At 62.0% G+C, this 18,676-nt stretch overlaps 1 protein-coding gene across 1 annotated transcript in view; it reads left to right on the plus strand.

The window, feature by feature from the left end:
- The window catches only part of PTCH2 (patched 2), a 25,353-nt gene extending 6,677 nt beyond the window's left edge, over positions 1-18,676 (plus strand). The window contains exons 3-23 of the mRNA XM_026086674.1: positions 7,120-7,309; positions 7,437-7,506; positions 7,803-7,894; positions 10,702-10,897; positions 11,028-11,149; positions 11,729-11,876; positions 12,132-12,263; positions 12,343-12,498; positions 12,634-12,726; positions 12,815-12,940; positions 13,053-13,171; positions 13,352-13,757; positions 13,846-14,158; positions 14,451-14,593; positions 14,783-14,963; positions 15,322-15,605; positions 16,144-16,281; positions 16,434-16,576; positions 17,111-17,210; positions 17,728-17,967; positions 18,218-18,676. Of these exons, the coding sequence (XP_025942459.1) occupies positions 7,120-7,309; positions 7,437-7,506; positions 7,803-7,894; positions 10,702-10,897; positions 11,028-11,149; positions 11,729-11,876; positions 12,132-12,263; positions 12,343-12,498; positions 12,634-12,726; positions 12,815-12,940; positions 13,053-13,171; positions 13,352-13,757; positions 13,846-14,158; positions 14,451-14,593; positions 14,783-14,963; positions 15,322-15,605; positions 16,144-16,281; positions 16,434-16,576; positions 17,111-17,210; positions 17,728-17,967; positions 18,218-18,676 (3,851 nt within the window). The remainder of the gene's footprint in view (positions 1-7,119; positions 7,310-7,436; positions 7,507-7,802; positions 7,895-10,701; positions 10,898-11,027; positions 11,150-11,728; positions 11,877-12,131; positions 12,264-12,342; positions 12,499-12,633; positions 12,727-12,814; positions 12,941-13,052; positions 13,172-13,351; positions 13,758-13,845; positions 14,159-14,450; positions 14,594-14,782; positions 14,964-15,321; positions 15,606-16,143; positions 16,282-16,433; positions 16,577-17,110; positions 17,211-17,727; positions 17,968-18,217) is intronic.

Here is an 18,676-nt window from a genome sequence, read left to right on the forward strand (position 1 = left end):
GGGAAATGCGTGGGGCTGGAGCCAGCCCCGTTCCTGCATGTGGGGCTGGGATTGATGCTCGGGGGCCGGGGCAGCGAAACACCAGCCACAACTTTGGCAGCTGGCGTGAGCCAGCCTCATGCCCGAGGGGCAGTTTCCAGCACTGCCACATCCCTGGATGGGTGTCCCGTTGGGACAGGGCCCTGGATGCGGTGACACAGCTGTCACTCCTGCGGGGTGGGAAGGGGCTGCCTGGGATCCCCAGTGCTGCTGTAGGGGCCTTTCGGGCCTGGCCTGGCAGGATCTTTGTTTCGGGACCCTGCAATCCTTTTTCTCCCCCTTTTTGTGGGGTCAGGAAGGGCTGAGGCATGTCCCAAACCTGGAGGTGCTCAAAGAAGCAAGAGGCAGCCGGGGCGTTGCTGCAATGGGGCGCCAAGATCCCCACGCGCACTGCCTGCCCCGTTATCCTAAAAATCTGCTTTGTTTGCTTGCTTTGCTTTGACGTTTGCTCCAAAGCACCTTCTCTCCCGCAACCTCGGCTGGCTCTGAAAGGACCTTTCTTCTCGGCAACTAGCTGGGGCTTGCTGTAGAGCCTGCCTTCCCAAAGATGGGGAGCAGGCGCGTTGCCTTTATTTATTTATCTTTGGGAGGAGAGTGAGAAATCTCTCTTGCTTTTCCCTTCCTTGACAGCTTGGTCGGCTTTTCGGGCTGGAAAATTTTGCTAATTAACCAAAAAGACTGGGAGAGTTTTTTCAGATGGCTGTGGCTTATCTGCACATATCCATTTTGCTTTGCTTTTTAACTTATTTCTCTTTTTTGGGGGGGAGTTTTTTCTTTTTTACTTGCTTAGATATATACATAGATTTGGGGAGGGGGTTCTTTTTGCGTTTTTAAATGTTATTTGGCGGATGGGGGGGGGGCGGGCGGGCAGCGCGAGGGACTGAGAAGAGGGTTTTATTATCTGCCTCTCCCTCRGGCCTGGAAAAGTGGTCTGAGTTCAAAAAATTCATTTCTTGCCTGAATGAAGCCAGCAATGTGGAAAAATTTCACCATTCAGAGCGGGATGAATGTATGTTTCAACCACACATTAAGTGACATTAGCAAGCAGTGGAGTGCCTAATGTGGCCATTTTTCACAGCAGCCAACAGAGGGGGTGATTAGCATAATTAGTACAGGCAGCCCTATACATATGGAAATGGCAAATGCCTAAATGCCAACACCAGTGGAAATTTATGTCAATGCTGACAGGAGTCTTAGCGGTGAATAGTTCCCAACTGAATCTCCTCTCCCCCTCTTTCGGGGGTCGCGCTGTCCCCTCGGTCCCGGCCGAGGCGGTGTGGGCTCCTCGGCGGCTCCTCGCCCTCCCTCCCCCCGGCTGCACTGGGAACCGGCGCTTTGGGATTTGGGGTAATAAAGACATTAATTTAGCTCCGCCATAAACAAAGGGCCGGGCCGGGGCTGGCGGATCGGGAGCAGGCCTCAAACGGGCCTTTTCAGGCCTTTCCGTCGCTGGCTTTTTGAAGGCAGGCCTGCTTTTTTTGGCCATGTTTATTTAGAAAGGCGTTGGGAGAGCGCTTTTGTTGGGCTGGGTTTGTTAGAGAACAAGCCCCAGGAGACGCCGAGGGAGCGACAAACCCGCATTCATCGGCGCTGCCGGGGACACCCATCTGCCACCCCCGTGGGGCCGGGGCCCGTCCCCCCCGGAGCCCCCCGTCTCGCGCCCGGCCCCGCACCGGTGCGCTGAATAGGGCCTGTTGGACGTGTTTTGACAGGATGGGGCCGCGGAGGCTTTTCACAAGGCTGGCGGTAGCAGCCGGGACAGGTAAAAATGGCTCTTTTAGCATGCCCTCAGCGAGACTTCCTCCAGAGCAGCATGAGTCCTTTCACAGGCTCCCTAATCCAGCTAATCCGCCCCACAACACTTTGAAGGTGGCCTCTGGCTTGTGCGCTGTTCAGCGCGGGGGAAGCGGTCGGCCACGGGATGTGGAGGGCGGCTGCGGGATGTCCCCCCACCACRGAGGGATGGGGCACCGCAGGACCCCCTTCTCCGCCCTCCTGCAGGCAGGCAGGACAGTGTCGGTGTCGGTCCATGGCCCCTGAGGGCTTTAACCATGCAGGGATGTGCGAGTCCCTGCCACATGGAGTGGCTCCGTGGTCCAGTGTTTGCAAGCATGGTGTCCCCTGTTGTGGCGGCATGGCCCCCGCCGAGTGAGGGGTGCTGTGGAGCTCACCCAGGGGTTTTCCCCATGAGGACGGCCTTTCCCGGAGATCTAGGCACAACCTGCCTGTGTGGCCAGGGGCTTGCACGCTGGTCTGGGGGCTGCCCRGCCTCAGTGGGTTGCAGTGGGGTGTTGCAGGGTAGAGAAGAGGCCGTTCCCTGGAAGGATCCTCCAGCTCTCCATGGCTGTCCAGCCCTGGGGCTGAGCCGGCTCCCCAGGGGCCCTGTGTCAAGCATGCTTGCAGACCTATGTCCCACCCATGTCCTGGAATCCCAAATCCAGGACTCGGCATGGTTGTAACCACAACCTGGAGTCCCCTTACGCCCAGGGAGGCCAGAGGTTGGGGCCTGGGTTTGAGGCTGAGCGGGGAGGTGAACCCAGGCGTCCCGGCCCTCTGCACCCTCTCTCCTAGTTACCTGCTCTTAGCTGAACTGCTCAAGCAGTGATGGCTCCTAGCGGTGCCCAGGGTGCCCATCCACCAAGCAGTGGCACCAGTGTTGACCATGACCCACCCCCCCCCCCCAGTGAGCCCAGGGCATTCCCACCAGCAGGACCTTTCCTTCCTGCAGGATCTGTGCCCTGCAGCATCTTTGGCTTTACCCAGGGTGGGGAAGAGCTCAGTGTGGGGCTGGCAGCCTGCCCTGACCCACTGCCCTCCTGGTGCCTCCTGGTGCCGCCCGGGCGCGCTGCCCCAGCACGCTCAGCCCACTGCACCCCACCTGTGGGCGCCTTGGGGCTGCATGGGGACAGGGCCACCTCTTGCCCTGGATAAGCCTGACAGGATGCCTTGGTCTCCTTCCTACTGTGGCTGGGGTTTTTTTGAGGTGTGAGCTGGGGCGTTTGCAGCTGAGCCTAGCCATCCCCCCACCTGGGGGGGCAATGGGTGTCCAATGGGACCTGGCATGGGTTCCTCCATCCCCAAACCCTCTGTGCTGAGGCTCAGGGGTGCTCACTGTCACTGTGGGGTGGGATGTTGGGGGGCACCCCATTGAGCCCAGGTAGCCCTGAGGGAGGTATGGGGTGAGCTTGGCTCAAGCCCCTTCCTAGGCAGGGGCAACGCCACCCCCCTGCAAAGGGATCAGGGCAGTGGGGGCTAGTGGCCAGTGCTCCGTCTTGGGGGCCACCTGGGCTGCCAGCAGGAGCAAACCCTTCCCCTCAGGGCCCATGATCCCTGGTGCCAGGCTGGGGGTGCTGCGGTTCCGGCACCCCCCCGGGGCAGGTGAGGGCACGAGACGGTCCCGTGGGGCGAGGGTGAGCTGGCTGCAGCCCTCAGCTCCGAGGGAGGAGGCCACGTGTGCTGTGCCAGGAGGATCTGGGGAGCCGTGGCGGTGGCGGCAGCTCAGGCAGGGTGGCCGGGAAGGGGGCAGGGAGGCTCCCGCCCTGCTCTGTAATTTTGCGGCGGATGCCGTAATTACGGGGAGGGCTCCCGAGGCACGGCCCGCGGGCGGGAGGCAGCCGCCCGCCCGCACACACGGCCTCCCTGGCTGCCAATGACCCAGGCGCCAGGCTCGGCACCGCTGTCCCTTCCCTGGCACCAGCACCTGCAGGAGGTGACCCTGTAGGGCCCCCCACATCCATGGTGGGGGCCCCCTGCACACCCCAGGCATTTGGGCACCTGGGTGGGCTTGGGGTCCCGTCCCTTCATCCAGCTCATGCTGCTGCTTGCTTACACCCAGGAACCTCCCCCAGCCCCCAAAATCCCCCTGCAGGAGACCGGTGGTACCCAGAACCGGCATCCAACCCGTGGAGGATGCTCCTACAAGGCAGCGCTGCCTCCGAACGCCGTCCTGGCCCAGGCATGGCCGCGGGATAGTCGGAGGCAGCTGGGGTTGGGTGGGCAGCCCTGGGCAGCAGAGCCCRCTGCGGAGAGGTGGGGGTCCCGTAGCCCCGTGCAGGGGCAGGGGGTGCTGGAAGGGCAGAGCCAGCCCCCGCCGAGGAGCCGAGGCGGGTTGTTAATAAGCAGGACCGGGCGTTTGATTGGAACCAGAGGGCCCTTTGCATGAAAAAGCCAAGGGCTCCTTTTGTTAATTGGAGTAAAAAAGAATTTACATACAGTTCCTCATTACCGTGTTCATTGTTGCTATCATGGCGGCTTCCCCAGCACCCCGGCCCCCTCCCCTCGCCTTCGGGACCACGGAGCCGGGAACGGCGGGGGGCGCGCGCGGGAGGCTGCGCGCGGGCCGGCTCTGTGCCGCGTGGGGCGTCTCGCCCCGTTCCCAGCCCGGGGCCCGGCCYGGCCCGGCCCGGCCGGCGGGCGCGCGCCCGTTTGAAGTGTCCTTGGCAGGCCCTGTGTGCGCTGCCTTGTCTTTTCATGTTGCTCTTTGGTTAATTAGGGTGTTGGAATTTGAGGCTTCCTCACTGCCTTTGAAGCTTGCTGACGGCTCGCAGTGCCCTGTTCCAAATTAACACTAATTACAAGGGACGGCTTTTTCTTTTCTTTTTTTTTTTTTTTTTTAATTTTTCAGGGGGCTTCTTCCCCCCTCTGTGCTTGCAGATGTGCAGTTATTCCTGCGGCCGTGCTCAGCAGTATGCGGAGATGCCCGCCGGGAAGCCAGGGCTGCCGTGTGCAGCAGGATGCGTCCCCCCCCACCAAGAGCAGCGGCGGTGCTGGGTGCCCGTCCCCCTGCCCTCCCTCCCCCRCTCGTGTCCACTGTCCGTCTGCCCATGTGGGTTCTGCGTGGGTGGTGCGGCTGAGATCAGAGCAGCTCGGCACACCTCCTGCCCGACCTCCCAGCCTGCCGGGAAGGGGCTGGGTCCTCCTCCGACACCAACCCTGCCTTGTGTCCTCGGCCCCTTGCCCCGGGCGCCGACGTCCCCTATGACACACACACACGCACACACACACACACAAAGGCCAAGTCCATGTCCCCCCGGCCCTGGCGCAACCTCCATCGCAACTGGCATCTGATGGACACCAGCTGCTTCCCAGCTCAGCCAGGAACAATAAAGGCACCCCCCCCCCCAAAAAAAAAAGGAAAAAAACCCATATAATAAGTCATTAAAAGGGAAGATTCTGCTGCTTAATTGTGGTCTTGCTTTGGCCTCCTCTGCGCTGGCCGGTGGCCAGGCCCGCCGGGGCCCTGGCCTCTTGCTGAGGGAGTGTCCCGGCGCAGAGGAATCTTGCTCCATCCTCCGTCTTCCCAGCACCGCGGTGCCTCCTTCCTGCCCCGCGGTCCCCATGCGCCCGAGGGAGCTGGGCAGGAATCGGCATCCCTCAGGGACAGCCACCTTAGGACGTTCCCTGACGCCAGGGTTTTTGAGTGCTCCTGGGTGCCTGGTCTGTGGTGTGGGGTGGCCACGTACAGTGCCTGGCACCCTGGGGTGTCTGCAGCAGTCAGCGCTGGGACRGGGGGCTGTGATACGGGATCACCCTCTGGGAAGGGGGTGTGTGGATAGGCCAGGAGCAGGGCAGCCTYGTGGTTGCAGCTTGTGCCTCTTGGGATCTGCCTCTGCCCCCCCAGCTTCTTTGGTGAGCTGGGCTGAGTCGCGCGTCCCCACTTCACTGCCCTGGCCGGAGATGGGAACCCCTCGTCTGATGGAGACAAGGAGAACAGCTGTTCCTAGGATGCTGCTCATGTCCCCATCCCCTGGAGCAGCCTGGCTCCTCCATGAAAAGAGCCAAGAGTTTGATCTAAAACCCCAGACTTTCCCCCCGCAACCGTGTTGGGGGGGGGGGGCGGATTTCTCTTCCGTGCTGAAGCAGCTGCAAATAAAGTCAGCGGCTTCTCCCGGAAATGTTGGCCCTGCTGCGTGCAGAGCTCTTGTGCTGCCTTTGAGGAACGAGCTGGCARTTCTGGATGTATTGCAAAGCCTTGGCACGAGCAGGGAGGGCTGGGGTCGGCACAGCCTCAGGGGGCTGTGGCTCACATGGCTGTGGGGAGCTGGGATCAGAGCCGACCGGGATGGAGATGGGTCCTTGTGCAACACGGGGGCTTGTCCCTGGTATGCATCCTCTGTGGGGTCCAGGGGCGACATGTGGCCCAGACCATGGGTGGGCTCACATGGCTGCAGAGCCCATGCATGTGTCCCAGGCCATGGGTGGGCTCACAGGGCTGCAGAGCCAAGGGCTGGGCAAGCAGCCAAGGCCAGCAAGATCTCCCAGGGGTTGTGAGATGCTGACGGTGCCTTGCAGGGCCTGTGGGAGCTGTTCAGGCAAAGGCATGACTCTCAGCTTTTTGGGAGATGCCAAAGGGACATGGAGCTCCCTGGTGCCTTTTCCCTCCCCTGCTGTCCCCTTGCCTGTCTCCAAATGCCTCTTAGGGCAGCCTCTGTCTGCAGGGTTTTCACGGTCCTGCTCCCTGGAGGACTGAGTCTGACTGTCCCCAACTCCATCATTACGCCCACTAAGGCAGCTTGGCCAAAATGCTGCCCACCTCCAAGTGCTAGGGAGCAGCTGCAGGGATTTATGGGGCAAATCCAGCAGGGATGAGCTGGGAGGATCCCCGGTTCTGCTTGATGCGTCAGGAGCCAGTCGCGTCTGGCATCCCTGGTGTCTGGCTGCAGTGCACGGATGGGAGCAGGGAGTGGACAGGATATGTGTACTATCCGCCGTGTCAGCTGTCTGCGGGGTTTTCCAGGGGAAACCAAAGCCAACGAGACTCTCTGGGGCTGGAAACATCTGTGTCAGCAGGAAGGGGGCATTCCTGGCCCAGTGTGGGCTGTAGGACAAGCTTTTGGGGAGGCAGGTTGCTGGTACTGCCCAATCGGGTCTCACAGGGTGCAAGCTCCCGGAGGATGCAGTGGTTGGGATATCACGTGGCATGAAGTTCCCTGGATTAATGCGGCACTGTATAATGATGCATGACCTTGTTCCTGCCTCGCTTTCCCTGTGCATCCCTGTGGCAGCGTGACAGGCAGGGTGGTAGGCCATGGGCTCTGCTGGTCTCAGTGCTCACAGGGTGCCACATGGTTCCCTCCACAGCAGGCAGCCGTGTCAGCCAGGAGCTCCGTTACACGAAGGAGAAGTTGGGTGAGGAGTCCGTCTACACATCCCAAATGTTGATCCAGACCCCAAAGCGGGAAGGCGAGAACATCCTGACGCAGGAGGCCCTGCAGCTCCACCTCGAGGCTGCTCTGGCTGCCAGCAAAGTGCAAGTCTCGCTGTACGGAAAGTGAGTCCGGCTCCGGACAGGGACAGGGACCCCCACTGTGCCTTGCTCCCCCCCTTGCCATGCCCTGATGCCCCATGCCCTCTGGCAGGATGGAGCCCATCCTCAAATGTCTCTTTTGCCTTTCCAGATCATGGGATTTGAACAAGATCTGCTACAAGTCGGGTGTCCCCATTATCGAGAATGGCATGATTGAGAGGGTAAGTCCAGGGTACAGCATGGCATCCGGGACACCCTGGGCTCATGGCTGGATTGACAGAGGCATTTGCACAATGAGAAATTCCTCTCCCCTGGGAAATGGGCAGTGGATGGACCACAGCTGGGCTGGGGRACTTTCCTGCCTCTGGTGCTGCAAAGGGACCTCCAGCTCCGTGTGGAGGGTGCTGGCCAGTGGGAACTGGGGACGGCAGGAGATGGAGAGGGAGGCTCTTGGGCAAGGCAGTGCTGGGGGCCTGGCACATCCCTGCCAACCCCTCACATCTCTTTCACCCCGCAGATGATTGAGAAGCTATTCCCCTGCGTGATCCTGACACCGCTGGACTGCTTCTGGGAAGGGTCCAAGCTGCAGGGAGGATCAGCATATCTCCCGTGAGTGCRTGGGGACCGTGTCAGGGTGTGAGGGAGTCGGGACACCCCACAGGGCTGTGTAAGGCTGAGGGATTGGAGCAGGAGACTGTGGGCACGATGGCTAGCAAAGGCCTGGGCTTTCCAGCCCTCCTCTGTGCAGCCAGGCCCTGCTGTCCTCATGGCAGAGCAGTGCTGAGGTCTCTCCACTGTGCTGTTTGTTCTGCTAAGCCCCGGGAGGGTCCTAGGAGCACTGTCCTACCACTATCACTTGCCCTGCTGGGTCAGCTCCGGGGGACAGGTCCCTGTCCCTGTCCCCAGAGTCTTGGTGGCATGGGCAGAGCTGTGACGATGCAGCAGGGAGCTGTGGCCCACAGGCAGAGGCTTGTGCGCAGCCTGCGCAGCCCTGCCCTGTCACACCGAGCTGTGGCACCATCTGTGGTCAGGGACAAAGGGACAGAAAAGCACTGGAGCTGTGGCTGTGCCACATGCAGGTGTCTGGGGACTGCTCCCTCCTCGCTCAGCCCCCCAGCACTTTGCAGGGCTGTGACGATAGGGAGGAAGCCGTGGCACCCTGCACTCCTGAGCTGTGCCTGTAGCCATGTGCCGAGGGGCTCGGAGTCACCCAGGCTGGCCAGGAACTAGGGGCAGAGCTGAGATTTCCCTGCAGCGAGCGAGCGCCGCTCTTGCCATGCCCAGCTGAGCCCCAGGGCTGGAGGAAGTCCCCTTGGCTGGCTCCCRCACCGCGCCAGCCCGTAATTGTGTTTCTGTGGGGCTGGGGAGCCCACGGCCGGGAGGAGGGGAGCCCGCRCATTCTTTCTGTTTACAAGTGTGTTTGTCCGGGAGAGACCAGGGAGACTTGTGCATTGTCAGCAAACGGCAGCCCCACGTATTCTCATGCTAATGCTACTTTGAAAGCTGCCAGTTGCCAAACAGATGAAATAGTGGCGTTATTCAGGCTGCTGCGGGATGGGAGGAGGGGGGAGGGGCCTCGGCAGGCCCAGCCAGAAGTGGGGGACCAGCTTCATCCCCCCCAGACCTTGGGCTCCCTCCATCACAGCCTGGCCAGACGGGGGAGAAGCCTGGACCAGGAGGGAGTGGGGCTGACGTGGCTGTGCCAAGCGGGGCACTCGCAGCCGCATCTGCCTGGGGTCAGCAGCATCCCCTGCTCTGGTACCCGCCTGGCAGGGTGACACCCAGAGCAGCGACAGGGCCCACCTTCCCTCCACASCCGGGCAAGTCGGCACCCAGATGGGCACCTCTTGGTCAGGCRGACCACTGGGGCCGCGCCGGCCAGCCCAGGGGACTCTCTTCCCCCCTTTTAGCACCGAAGGGTGAGCAGGGCGGGAGCTGGGAGAACAAAGAGCAGCAATCTATGGAAAGACAAAAGGATTTGCCCTGGCTCAGTGAAGCAAGCGAAAGCAGATAAAAGGGGCTCTCTTTGGAAGCAGCAGCAGCTCCGGTTGGTATGTGGGAATCTCAGAGCGCCCGGCTCTGGCCCAGCCAGCCTTCATGAATTATTAGACTGTGTTTCTCCCCAGAGCCCACACTCGCTTGGGGCTTTTTCTTCCCCTCTTTGGAGCTTTGGGCTGGGTTTGTTGGCTTTTTTTGTCTCTTTTCTCTCTTAAAAAGAAGCTGAGTGAGGCTGGGAGCTGGCCCTGGGAAGTGTGGCTGTACTAGAGCCACCGTTGGCCCAGGAGCTGGGCGTCCCAGTATACTGCCCTGCCACGGATCTGGCAGCCCCCTGTCCTGCTCTGTTCCCCAATCTCCCAGGGCTCGAATAGAGATGTCTGGAGCAGAGCATCCTGCATAGGCAACAGAAAAGCCCCTTCTACCAGGGTGTCCAAGTCTTGTGGGTGCTTGCTGGGCCTCCAAGGAGCTGGTGCTGGGCATTGCTGAGCCCCAGGCTTGTCTCGGTGACCTGCTGAGGAGGATGCTCTGGGAGTGGGCAGGACTTTGCTGCTGTGCCAGGACCCATGCTCACCAGCTGGCTGAGCCGATGGAGATTCCTCCCAGCAGATGCCTCTGGTTTTGTGGCGACCTGGGTGTGTGTCTGCATCTCTCCAGAGCTGTCCTGTGCCAGAGGGACTGGATAGGCTGCAGCTGGGTCCCTGGGACCCTTGTCAGCCCCCTCCCCTCCCTGCCCCACGGAGCACCCAGCGTGGGCACACAGGGAAACCGAGGCCAGCACTTGGCACAGGCACCCAGCCACGTGTGACAGAGCAGCACAAAGCACCATGATGAGTCCCCAGCACATGTCTCTGCCTTCTCTCCATCCCAAGCCCCAGAGCTGCAGGGCAAACAGAAACCTACTCCTGAGCGCTGAAACAGCCAGCTGGGGTGGTGGGATGGGACTGGAAAGGCTGGGTGGGAAGGAGACACCGGGAGCCCTTGTGTGCCTGCTCCTCTCTATCAAGATGTTAGCCTGCGGGCAGTAATCGGCCTGACTGCTTGCACAAAGCGGGGCCAGGCGGCCGGGCGTGCGGGGCCAGCTCCCTGCCCTTTGTCGCAGCGTAACAGGATCAGGCACGCTACTTGACTTGGGGCATGGCCTGCTGCACCGTGCAGCCCTGCGCTGGGGCATGGCGGATGCCGCAGGCAGCCCCAGGAAGGGGGGGACATGCTTGGGGCTGACACTGCTCTCCTGCATCCTTGCACCCTGGCTAGCCCTGCCTTTGAGGGCACCCCCAGGGCTGTCAGGGTGCCAACAGCTGAGTGTGCCTATCAGCCCCACRGCATGGCACGATCCCAGGTGTGTGATGGGGTCTCGGTGGCAGTCCCAGGTGTGGGTTTTAGCATCCCCCGTAACCCTGGTGCCGCTTTCTCCACAGAGGCCGCCCGGATATCCAGTGGAGCAACCTSGACCCTCTGCAGTTGATGGAGGAGCTGGGGCAGTTCACGTCCCTGGAAGGCTTCAAAGAGCTGCTGGACAAGGCGGAGGTGGGGCAGGCTTACATGGAGCGGCCCTGCCTCGATCCTCAAGACCCCCAGTGCCCCTCCAGTGCCCCCAACAAGCAAAGCCAGCAGGTGGGTCACATCCCGCAGGGACCAGGATGGGTACAGGTCCGTGGAGCTTGCTGCTCTCCTGGCCACCCCCTTCCCCTCGGCTCGTGCTGGGAGTCCCGCATCCCTGACACAGCCTCCTCTCTGCCTGCAGAGCCCCGACATCCCAGCTGAGCTCTCTGGGGGCTGCCATGGCTTCTCCAGGAAGTTCATGCACTGGCAGGAGGAGTTGATTTTAGGCGGCATGACCAAAGACTCCCAGGGCAAGCTACTAAGGTAAGAGCCACTTGGGTGCTGCAGGKTGGGCACTCACCTGGGCAACAGTTAATCCAGCAGCTGGTCCCTGCCCAGGACTCACCCGAGGGACAGCTTGGGGCAGTGTCCCCTCATCCAGGGCCCAAAGGACCCCTGCCCCAGCCATAGGAGGGGCTGCAAGGATGTGTAAACTGTCTGGGAGCTGCAGAGCGTGGGTGGAGGGAGAGGGAGARTGTGTGGGGCTGGCAAGCAGGGCAGTGTGTTGGAGCAACACTGGAGGAGGAGGGGATCAGGACTCCTGGGCTTTTATTGGCTTTGGCAGATCAGAATGAAGGATGAGTGACCGGACTCCTGGGTCCCCAGCCAGTTCTGRCTGGAAACATTGTGCAATGGGAGGAGGGGCTGTGCGGGAAATCGTGGCTCCTCTCCTCGGCGTTGTTGAGAAGAGTGAGATCTGGGGCTGAGGGTGGGCGTCAGGATGCCTGGGTTCACTCCCCATTTCCRTGGTGGGGATGGGAGCCACAGGGGTGAGGGCAGGCCCCATTCCCAAAGCACGGGGTGCCACAACTGGTCCCAGCAGGTTGTGTGCATGTCCCCCAGCGCCGAGGCCCTGCAGACCATGTTCCTCCTCATGAGCCCCCGGCAGCTGTTTGAGCACTTCAAGGATGACTATGAGATCCATGACATCAGCTGGAGCGAGGAGAAGGCGGGTGCCATCCTGGAGGCCTGGCAGAGGAAATTTGTCGAGGTAGGCACTGGGGCTGGCCTTCAGCCTCCATGCGGGGCTGCACAGGGGTTACCCTGTACACAGCATCCTCCCTGCACCCAGCTTTCACATGGCTGCAAGTCCTGCTGCCACTCTCTCGTGGTCTAGCTATGCCCAGAGAGTTGTGGGTACCTGGTGGCCCCTGGAGGTGATGTTCACCCACCTGGGTGGCTCTTGGGATGGGCATGCGAGGGACCAGGGGGACCCGGCCTGTGTAACAGGGTGTGTGTCTGCCAGCTGGCGCAGGACTCCATCCCGCCCAACGCCACRCAGAACGTCCATGCTTTCTCCACCACCACACTCAACGACATCATGAAATCCTTCTCYGATGTCAGCGCCATCCGGGTGGCCGGAGGCTACCTCCTCATGGTGAGTATCTCCCCTCTCTCCATCTCCTGCCATCCATCCCTCACCCCCATGTCCCCACTAACCCTCTGCCCTCTTCCAGCTGGCATATGCCTGTGTCACCATGCTGCGATGGGACTGCTCCAAGTCCCAAGGGGCCGTGGGCCTGGCTGGGGTCCTGCTTGTGGCTCTCTCCGTGGCCTCAGGCCTGGGACTTTGCTCTCTGCTTGGCATCTCCTTCAATGCAGCTACCACGCAGGTATGTGCTTGAGGAGGTGCTGGGTACCATGGGGCAGGCAGGGGTCTGGGGGCCAGAGGGTGTTGGGTGTCTGGGTCCCCTCTGCTCTCTGGTGGTGGCCATGTCCCCATGCTGACGCTGGCTGCTCTCTGGCAGGTCCTGCCATTCCTGGCCCTTGGCATCGGTGTGGATGACATGTTCCTCTTGGCTCACGCCTTCACCGAGACCAGCCAGCACATCCCCTTCAAGGTGAGAGCCGTGCCCTGCACTGGGACTCCCTGTCTCCCCCCAGCACCCTGCGGCCCTTCTCATCACCATGCCTATCTGTTCCTTCCAGGAGCGGACAGGTGAGTGCCTGAAGCGCACAGGGACCAGCGTGGCTCTCACCTCTGTCAGCAACATGATCGCCTTCTTCATGGCAGCCCTGGTGCCCATCCCTGCCCTGCGTGCCTTCTCCCTCCAGGTACAGCCCCGTGCCCTGCTCCTGTCTGGGTTCCTCTCTGGGGAGCAGAGACCCTCCCTGGGGATGGGAAGGGGTAGCTGCATCCTGCTCTGATGTGTCCCTCCATCCACAGGCTGCAGTGGTTGTGGTGTTCAACTTTGCTATGGTGCTGTTCATCTTCCCGGCCATCCTGAGCCTGGACCTGCACCGCCGGGAGAAACGCCGGCTTGACATCCTCTGCTGCTTCTACAGGTACCGTCTGCCTCCCACCGGGAATGGGGCACACGGGCACTGCTGGGCTCGGGCAGAGGATGGGTCTGACCCTTGTATCCCTCCCTAGAAGTGGTCACATGGGACAGGCCTGCAAATCTCCCTTAACATCTTCTCTTTTCCCTTCTTTTCTCTCTTCTCCTTTCCTTTCTTTGCCCACAGCCCTTGCTCCTCACGGGTCATCCAGATCCAACCCCAGGAGTTTGCAGATGCCAACGACAACCATGCCTCCCACCCATCCCCCTATGGGCACCCTGGCATGGCCACCAGCACCCAGATTACCACCACTGTGCAGGCCTTCACCCAGTGCGACTCCTCAGGCCACCACATTGTCACCGTCCTACCGCCCACCTCACAGGTGTGCACTTCGCCGGCGGTGCTCCTGCCTCCCACTGACCCGCTGGGCTCGCAGGTCTTCACGCCATCCAGCTCCACACGGGACCTGCTGGCCCAGCTGGATGAGGCCAAGGGCGGGCGGGAGTGTGTGCCCCTGCCCTTCTGCCGCTGGAGCCTCTCYGACTTTGCCCGGGAGAAGTACGCCCCACTCCTGCTGCAAACCCAGACCAAGGTGAGGTGGGGACAGTTCTGGCTATGCAATGCGAGGGGGTTGGTGGCAGGGGCACTGTGTTTGACTGTTGGACCCACTGTCCCTGCAGGCCGTGGTGGTGGTGCTGTTCCTGGCACTGCTGGGACTGAGCCTCTACGGCACCACCATGGTGCATGACGGGCTGTACCTGACAGACATTGTGCCACGGGACACCAAGGCTCATGCCTTCATCTCAGCCCAGTTCAAGTATTTCTCCTTCTACAATATGTTCATCGTCACCAAGGGTGGCTTTCACTACCCCGGGGCCCAGGCTGCCCTGCTCAGCCTGCACCAGGCCTTCAGCACGGTCAAGTACGTGGTACGTGAGGGCAACCATGACCTGCCCAAGATGTGGCTCCATTACTTCCAGGACTGGCTGCGAGGTGAGGGACACCCCTTTCCTTTCTCTCCATGCCCTCCCCTGCCCAGGAACCCCTCCCCAGCCTACACACTCCCCACCTGCCCAGATACACCTTCCCTGGTATGTGGCAGCCTCTGGGAGCCCCGAAGGGTGGGAAGTCCCACAGTGCCCATAGGGTGCCCAGCAATGCCAAGTCAAGCCCTGGGTACCTTTGCATGCCTGTTTTGCTAACATTGCACTCCCTGGGGTGCATGGGGGGGCTATTCAGAGTGCTGGTCCCCAAGGGGAGCTCACATCCCCTGCTGCATCCCCAGGGCTCCAGGCCACCTTCGACMGGGACTGGCAAGCCGGGCGCATCACCCATGACAGCTATCGCAACGGCTCTGAGGATGGGGTGCTGGCGTACAAGCTCCTAATCCAGACTGGCAACAAGAAAGAGCCCTTCAACTTCAACCAGGTGTGTGGGGATGGGGCTGGCACAAACAGCGGGTGGGCCCAGCCTCTCTCTGGGGTGGGGGATGCAGGCTGCCGARCTGTGGCACGACTGGGCTGGGGACAGAGCCGCACAGCTGGGCTGGGCTGTGTTGTGCTGTGCTGCACCGTGCCCACTGCCCCGCTCATGCCTGGTCCTGCTCTCTCCCCATAGCTGACCACACGGCGGCTGGTGGATGAAAACGGCATCATCCCCCCTGACACCTTCTACATCTGCCTGACGGTGTGGGCCAGCAATGACCCCCTGGGCTTTGCCGCCTCCCAGGCCAACTTCTACCCCCCGCCACCTGAGTGGATCCACGACAAGTACGACACCACGGGCGAGAACCTGCGAAGTGAGTGGCATGTGGCAGGGTCCCCACGGCCCCCCTCCTGCCCCCAAGCATCCCCCTGCAGAGAAATCCCCCGTTCCCTGCACTTTTCCTGCCCCACAAGCATCCTGTTCCCTGCATCCCTCATCCCATGAGCATTCCTCCACAGAGAAACCACCCTACTCTTGATCCCACACTCATCCCCCTGCAGAGAAAACCCCTGCTACCTGCATCCCCTGACACTCTGAGCATCCTCTGACACTCTGAGCATCCCCCCACACCATGAGCATCTCACTGCAGAGCCCCTGCTGCCCATGCTCCCCATGCTGCCCATGCCTTCATGCTGCCCATGCCCTCATGCTGCCCATGATCTCCTCCTCAGTCCCGGCAGCCCAGCCGCTGGAGTTCGCCCAGTTCCCCTTCTACCTGAGCGGGCTGCGTCGCACAGCTGACTTCGTGGAGGCAATTGAGAGTGTGCGGGCCATCTGCCAGGAGGCCGCCCAGCGCCATGGGGTGCTAAGCTACCCCAGTGGGTACCCCTTCCTCTTCTGGGAGCAGTACATTGGTCTGCGCCACTGGTTCCTGCTGGCCATCAGCATCCTGCTGGCCTGCACCTTCCTCGTCTGTGCCCTGCTGCTGCTCAACCCCTGGACAGCCGGCATCATCGTGAGTACGCACCATGCTGCCTTCCCACTGGATGGAGACAGGGACACCCAGCCCTGCTCTCCTCCTACTGGATGGCCCTGGGTGCTTGCTTCATCTGGAAAGGGCAATGGGCAGGTAGCCAGGGACATCCTGTATTGACAAGACAGGGGCTTGGGCACATGCCATATGGAGGAGGTGGGGGACACCCCTATGGAGGAGGCAGTGGGTGGGCGACACCCATATGGAGGGATCTGGGAAAYGCCGTATAGAAGGGGCAGTAGGCTGGGGACACTCCATATGGAGGGATCGGGGACACCCATATGGAGGTAGGTTGGTGACACCCTGTTTGGAGGTGGCAGTGGGTTGGGAATGGCCCATACAGTGGATGGTCATTGGGGACACTTTRTATAGAGGAGGTGAGGACCACCCCCTATAGAGGGGACAGAGGGACACCCCAAAAGGAGGGGAAAGTGGCAATGGGGTGGGGATGCCCTATATGGAGGGGTAGGGACAGGGCTACCCATCAGGGCCTCTTGCACTGACCCCCGCTGTCCACCAGGTCTCCATCCTGGCCATGATGGCAGTGGAGCTGTTCGGCATCATGGGGCTGATGGGCATCAAGCTGAGYGCCATCCCCGTGGTCATCCTCATCGCCTCGGTGGGCATTGGCGTGGAGTTCACTGTCCACGTGGCCCTGGTGAGTGAGTGCAGACCTGGTCTGGCTGTGGGGTGCCCCAGTTCCCACTACTGGGTGCCCCAGCCCTGTTAGCCATGTGTCTTGGGAGGACGTGGTTGTGGCATGGGYGGCACACTGGGATAAGCCCCACGTGACGCCCCAACTCTCTGCAGGGCTTCCTGACAGCCGTGGGGAGCAGGAACGTGCGCTCAGCTGCGGCACTGGAGCACACCTTTGCCCCTGTGATGGACGGTGCCGTCTCCACTCTCCTGGGTGTCCTCATGTTGGCCAGCTCCGAGTTTGACTTCATCATGAGGTGAGCACCAGGCACCCTGTCAGCATGCAGCAAGGGGAGATGCCAGCTTGCTGCCGCTCAAAAGCTCGTGCAGTGGGGGGGCGCTGAGAGGGGCAGCCCCCCTGGCTGGCAGATGGGGATGTGGGGCACCTGGAGAGGACATGCCCTCCGTGGGGTAGGGGACAAGCCGGTGGCCCTGTGCAGGAGGCTCTGCAATCAGGGGAGGGCGATGGACGTACCCCACTCTGGGAGGTCCAGGGAGGGGAAGGCAGCAAGGGGAAATGCAGCCTGCCAGGAAATACCATAAATATCCCCAGTGTAAACATTTTCCCTCGGCCGAGCGTGGGACAAACAGCCYGGGCCACCTGCCCTGCCAGAGGACGGAGGGGGACCGCGAGGGTACCGACCCGCTCCTGCATGGAGCATGGGGGGGGGGCTTGGGGTTCCCCAGCAGGAATGGGGCCAGGTGTGTGGGTGSGGGAAGCTGTGTTTGGGGTGGGATGGGGTTCGTGGGCAGCAGTGCCTTCTCACCCCCTCTGCCCGTGGCCCAYGCAGATACTTCTTTGCGGTGCTCACCATCCTGACGCTGCTGGGACTGCTCAATGGGCTGGTGCTGCTGCCCGTCCTGCTCTCTGTCATCGGGCCTCCCCCTGAGGTACAAGATCCCCATCCTGCTTCTCCCCATCCCTCCCTCACCCCATATCTGCCTCATCCTGTACCCCATTGCCCCATCTCTCTGTCACCCCATACCCACCTCTATTTATCCCCCATTTCCCCTGACCCCCTCACCTTGTAGCCCCTTCACCCTATACTATCCCTTCCTTACCTGGTCCTAACCTTGCCCCATATTCCCCTCATCCTGTATCCACCTCAGCCCATCTTTCACCCCGTACCATGCTGGCTTCACTCCATCCCCACCTCACCCCATCYTTTCTTTGCCCCATATCCAGCTCGCCCCAGACTCATTTCACCCCATCCTTGCTTCACACTGTATCCACTTCACCCCGTCTCTCCCTCACCCCRAACAGCCCTCGCCCCATCCCCACCTCACCCCACACTCCCCTTGTCCCATTCCCAGCTCGCTCCATCCCTGCCCCACACTCCCCTTGCCCTGTGGTCACCCCCTTCCTTCATGTCCCCGGGTCCTCTGAWGCCGTTCCCTCTCTCTGCAGGCACCTCCCATGGATAACAGCCCCTGTCTGCCTCCACCGGAGCCGGTGCCCCCGTGCCTTGGCCCCCAGGGGCTGTACGTCCGGCGCACCCCAGCCTGGCCCACTGCCTTCGCTGACGCCTCAGACACAGAGCTGGGTGGCCCCCGGGTGCCCTGCGATGGTGGCACCTTCGTYGTGCCCCCCGCCCCAGCGCACATCCTCCTGGAGGCCGGCAAGGACCCCAGCTTCCCTCGCATCACCGTGAGTATTGCTCCGTGCCCCCTCGGTGCTCCCCGGCATCCGCRGGCTTCGGGCATCCCTGAGGGCTGCCGGCTCTGCGGTGGTGGTTACAGTGGGGGGGATCAGGACTCCTGGGTCCTCTCGGTGGCTCCACAGGGGAGTGAGGGTTAGTGGTTAGAGCAGGGGGCTTGCTCCGTTCGTGTGCTTCCTGCCCCTCAGCAAGGGGACCACTGCCTGGCTTGGACCCTGCTCACGTGCATCTCCCCACCAGGTGCTGAAGCCCTACAAGGACAGCCCGGAGGTATCGGGGAAGATGGAGCCGCCCGGCCCGCAGCAAGCACCCCCGCTGCCCTTTGGAGAGCCGAGCCCCACGCCGCCCAGAGACTACCCGCACCCGGCAGTGCCCCAGCCAGGGCAGCCCTGCTCGCCAGGCACGCAGCCTGCCCCGCACAGAGCTCCCCGGCCCCCACGGGCCGCCCTGCCCRCCTACAGCGCCCACGTGCAGGGGCCAGCCGGCAGCTACGCCACCGTCACGGCCACCGCTTCGGTGAYGGTGGCCCTGCACCCTACGCTGCCCGGCTCCTACCCCAGCTTTGGCCCCGAGGGCTTTGCCAGTGGTGAGACGGACTGCCTGGAGGAGCCCGGTGTGCCCGCTCCCGGGGGCACCGCCATGCCCAACGCCTTTGAGCTGCAGAATCTGGGGCGCCATGGGGCAGGCGCGAGGCGCTAG

The sequence above is a fragment of the Apteryx rowi genome, unplaced genomic scaffold (genome assembly GCF_003343035.1).
Source record: "Apteryx rowi isolate R43461 unplaced genomic scaffold, aptRow1 scaffold_7, whole genome shotgun sequence".
Lineage (NCBI taxonomy): Eukaryota > Metazoa > Chordata > Aves > Apterygiformes > Apterygidae > Apteryx > Apteryx rowi.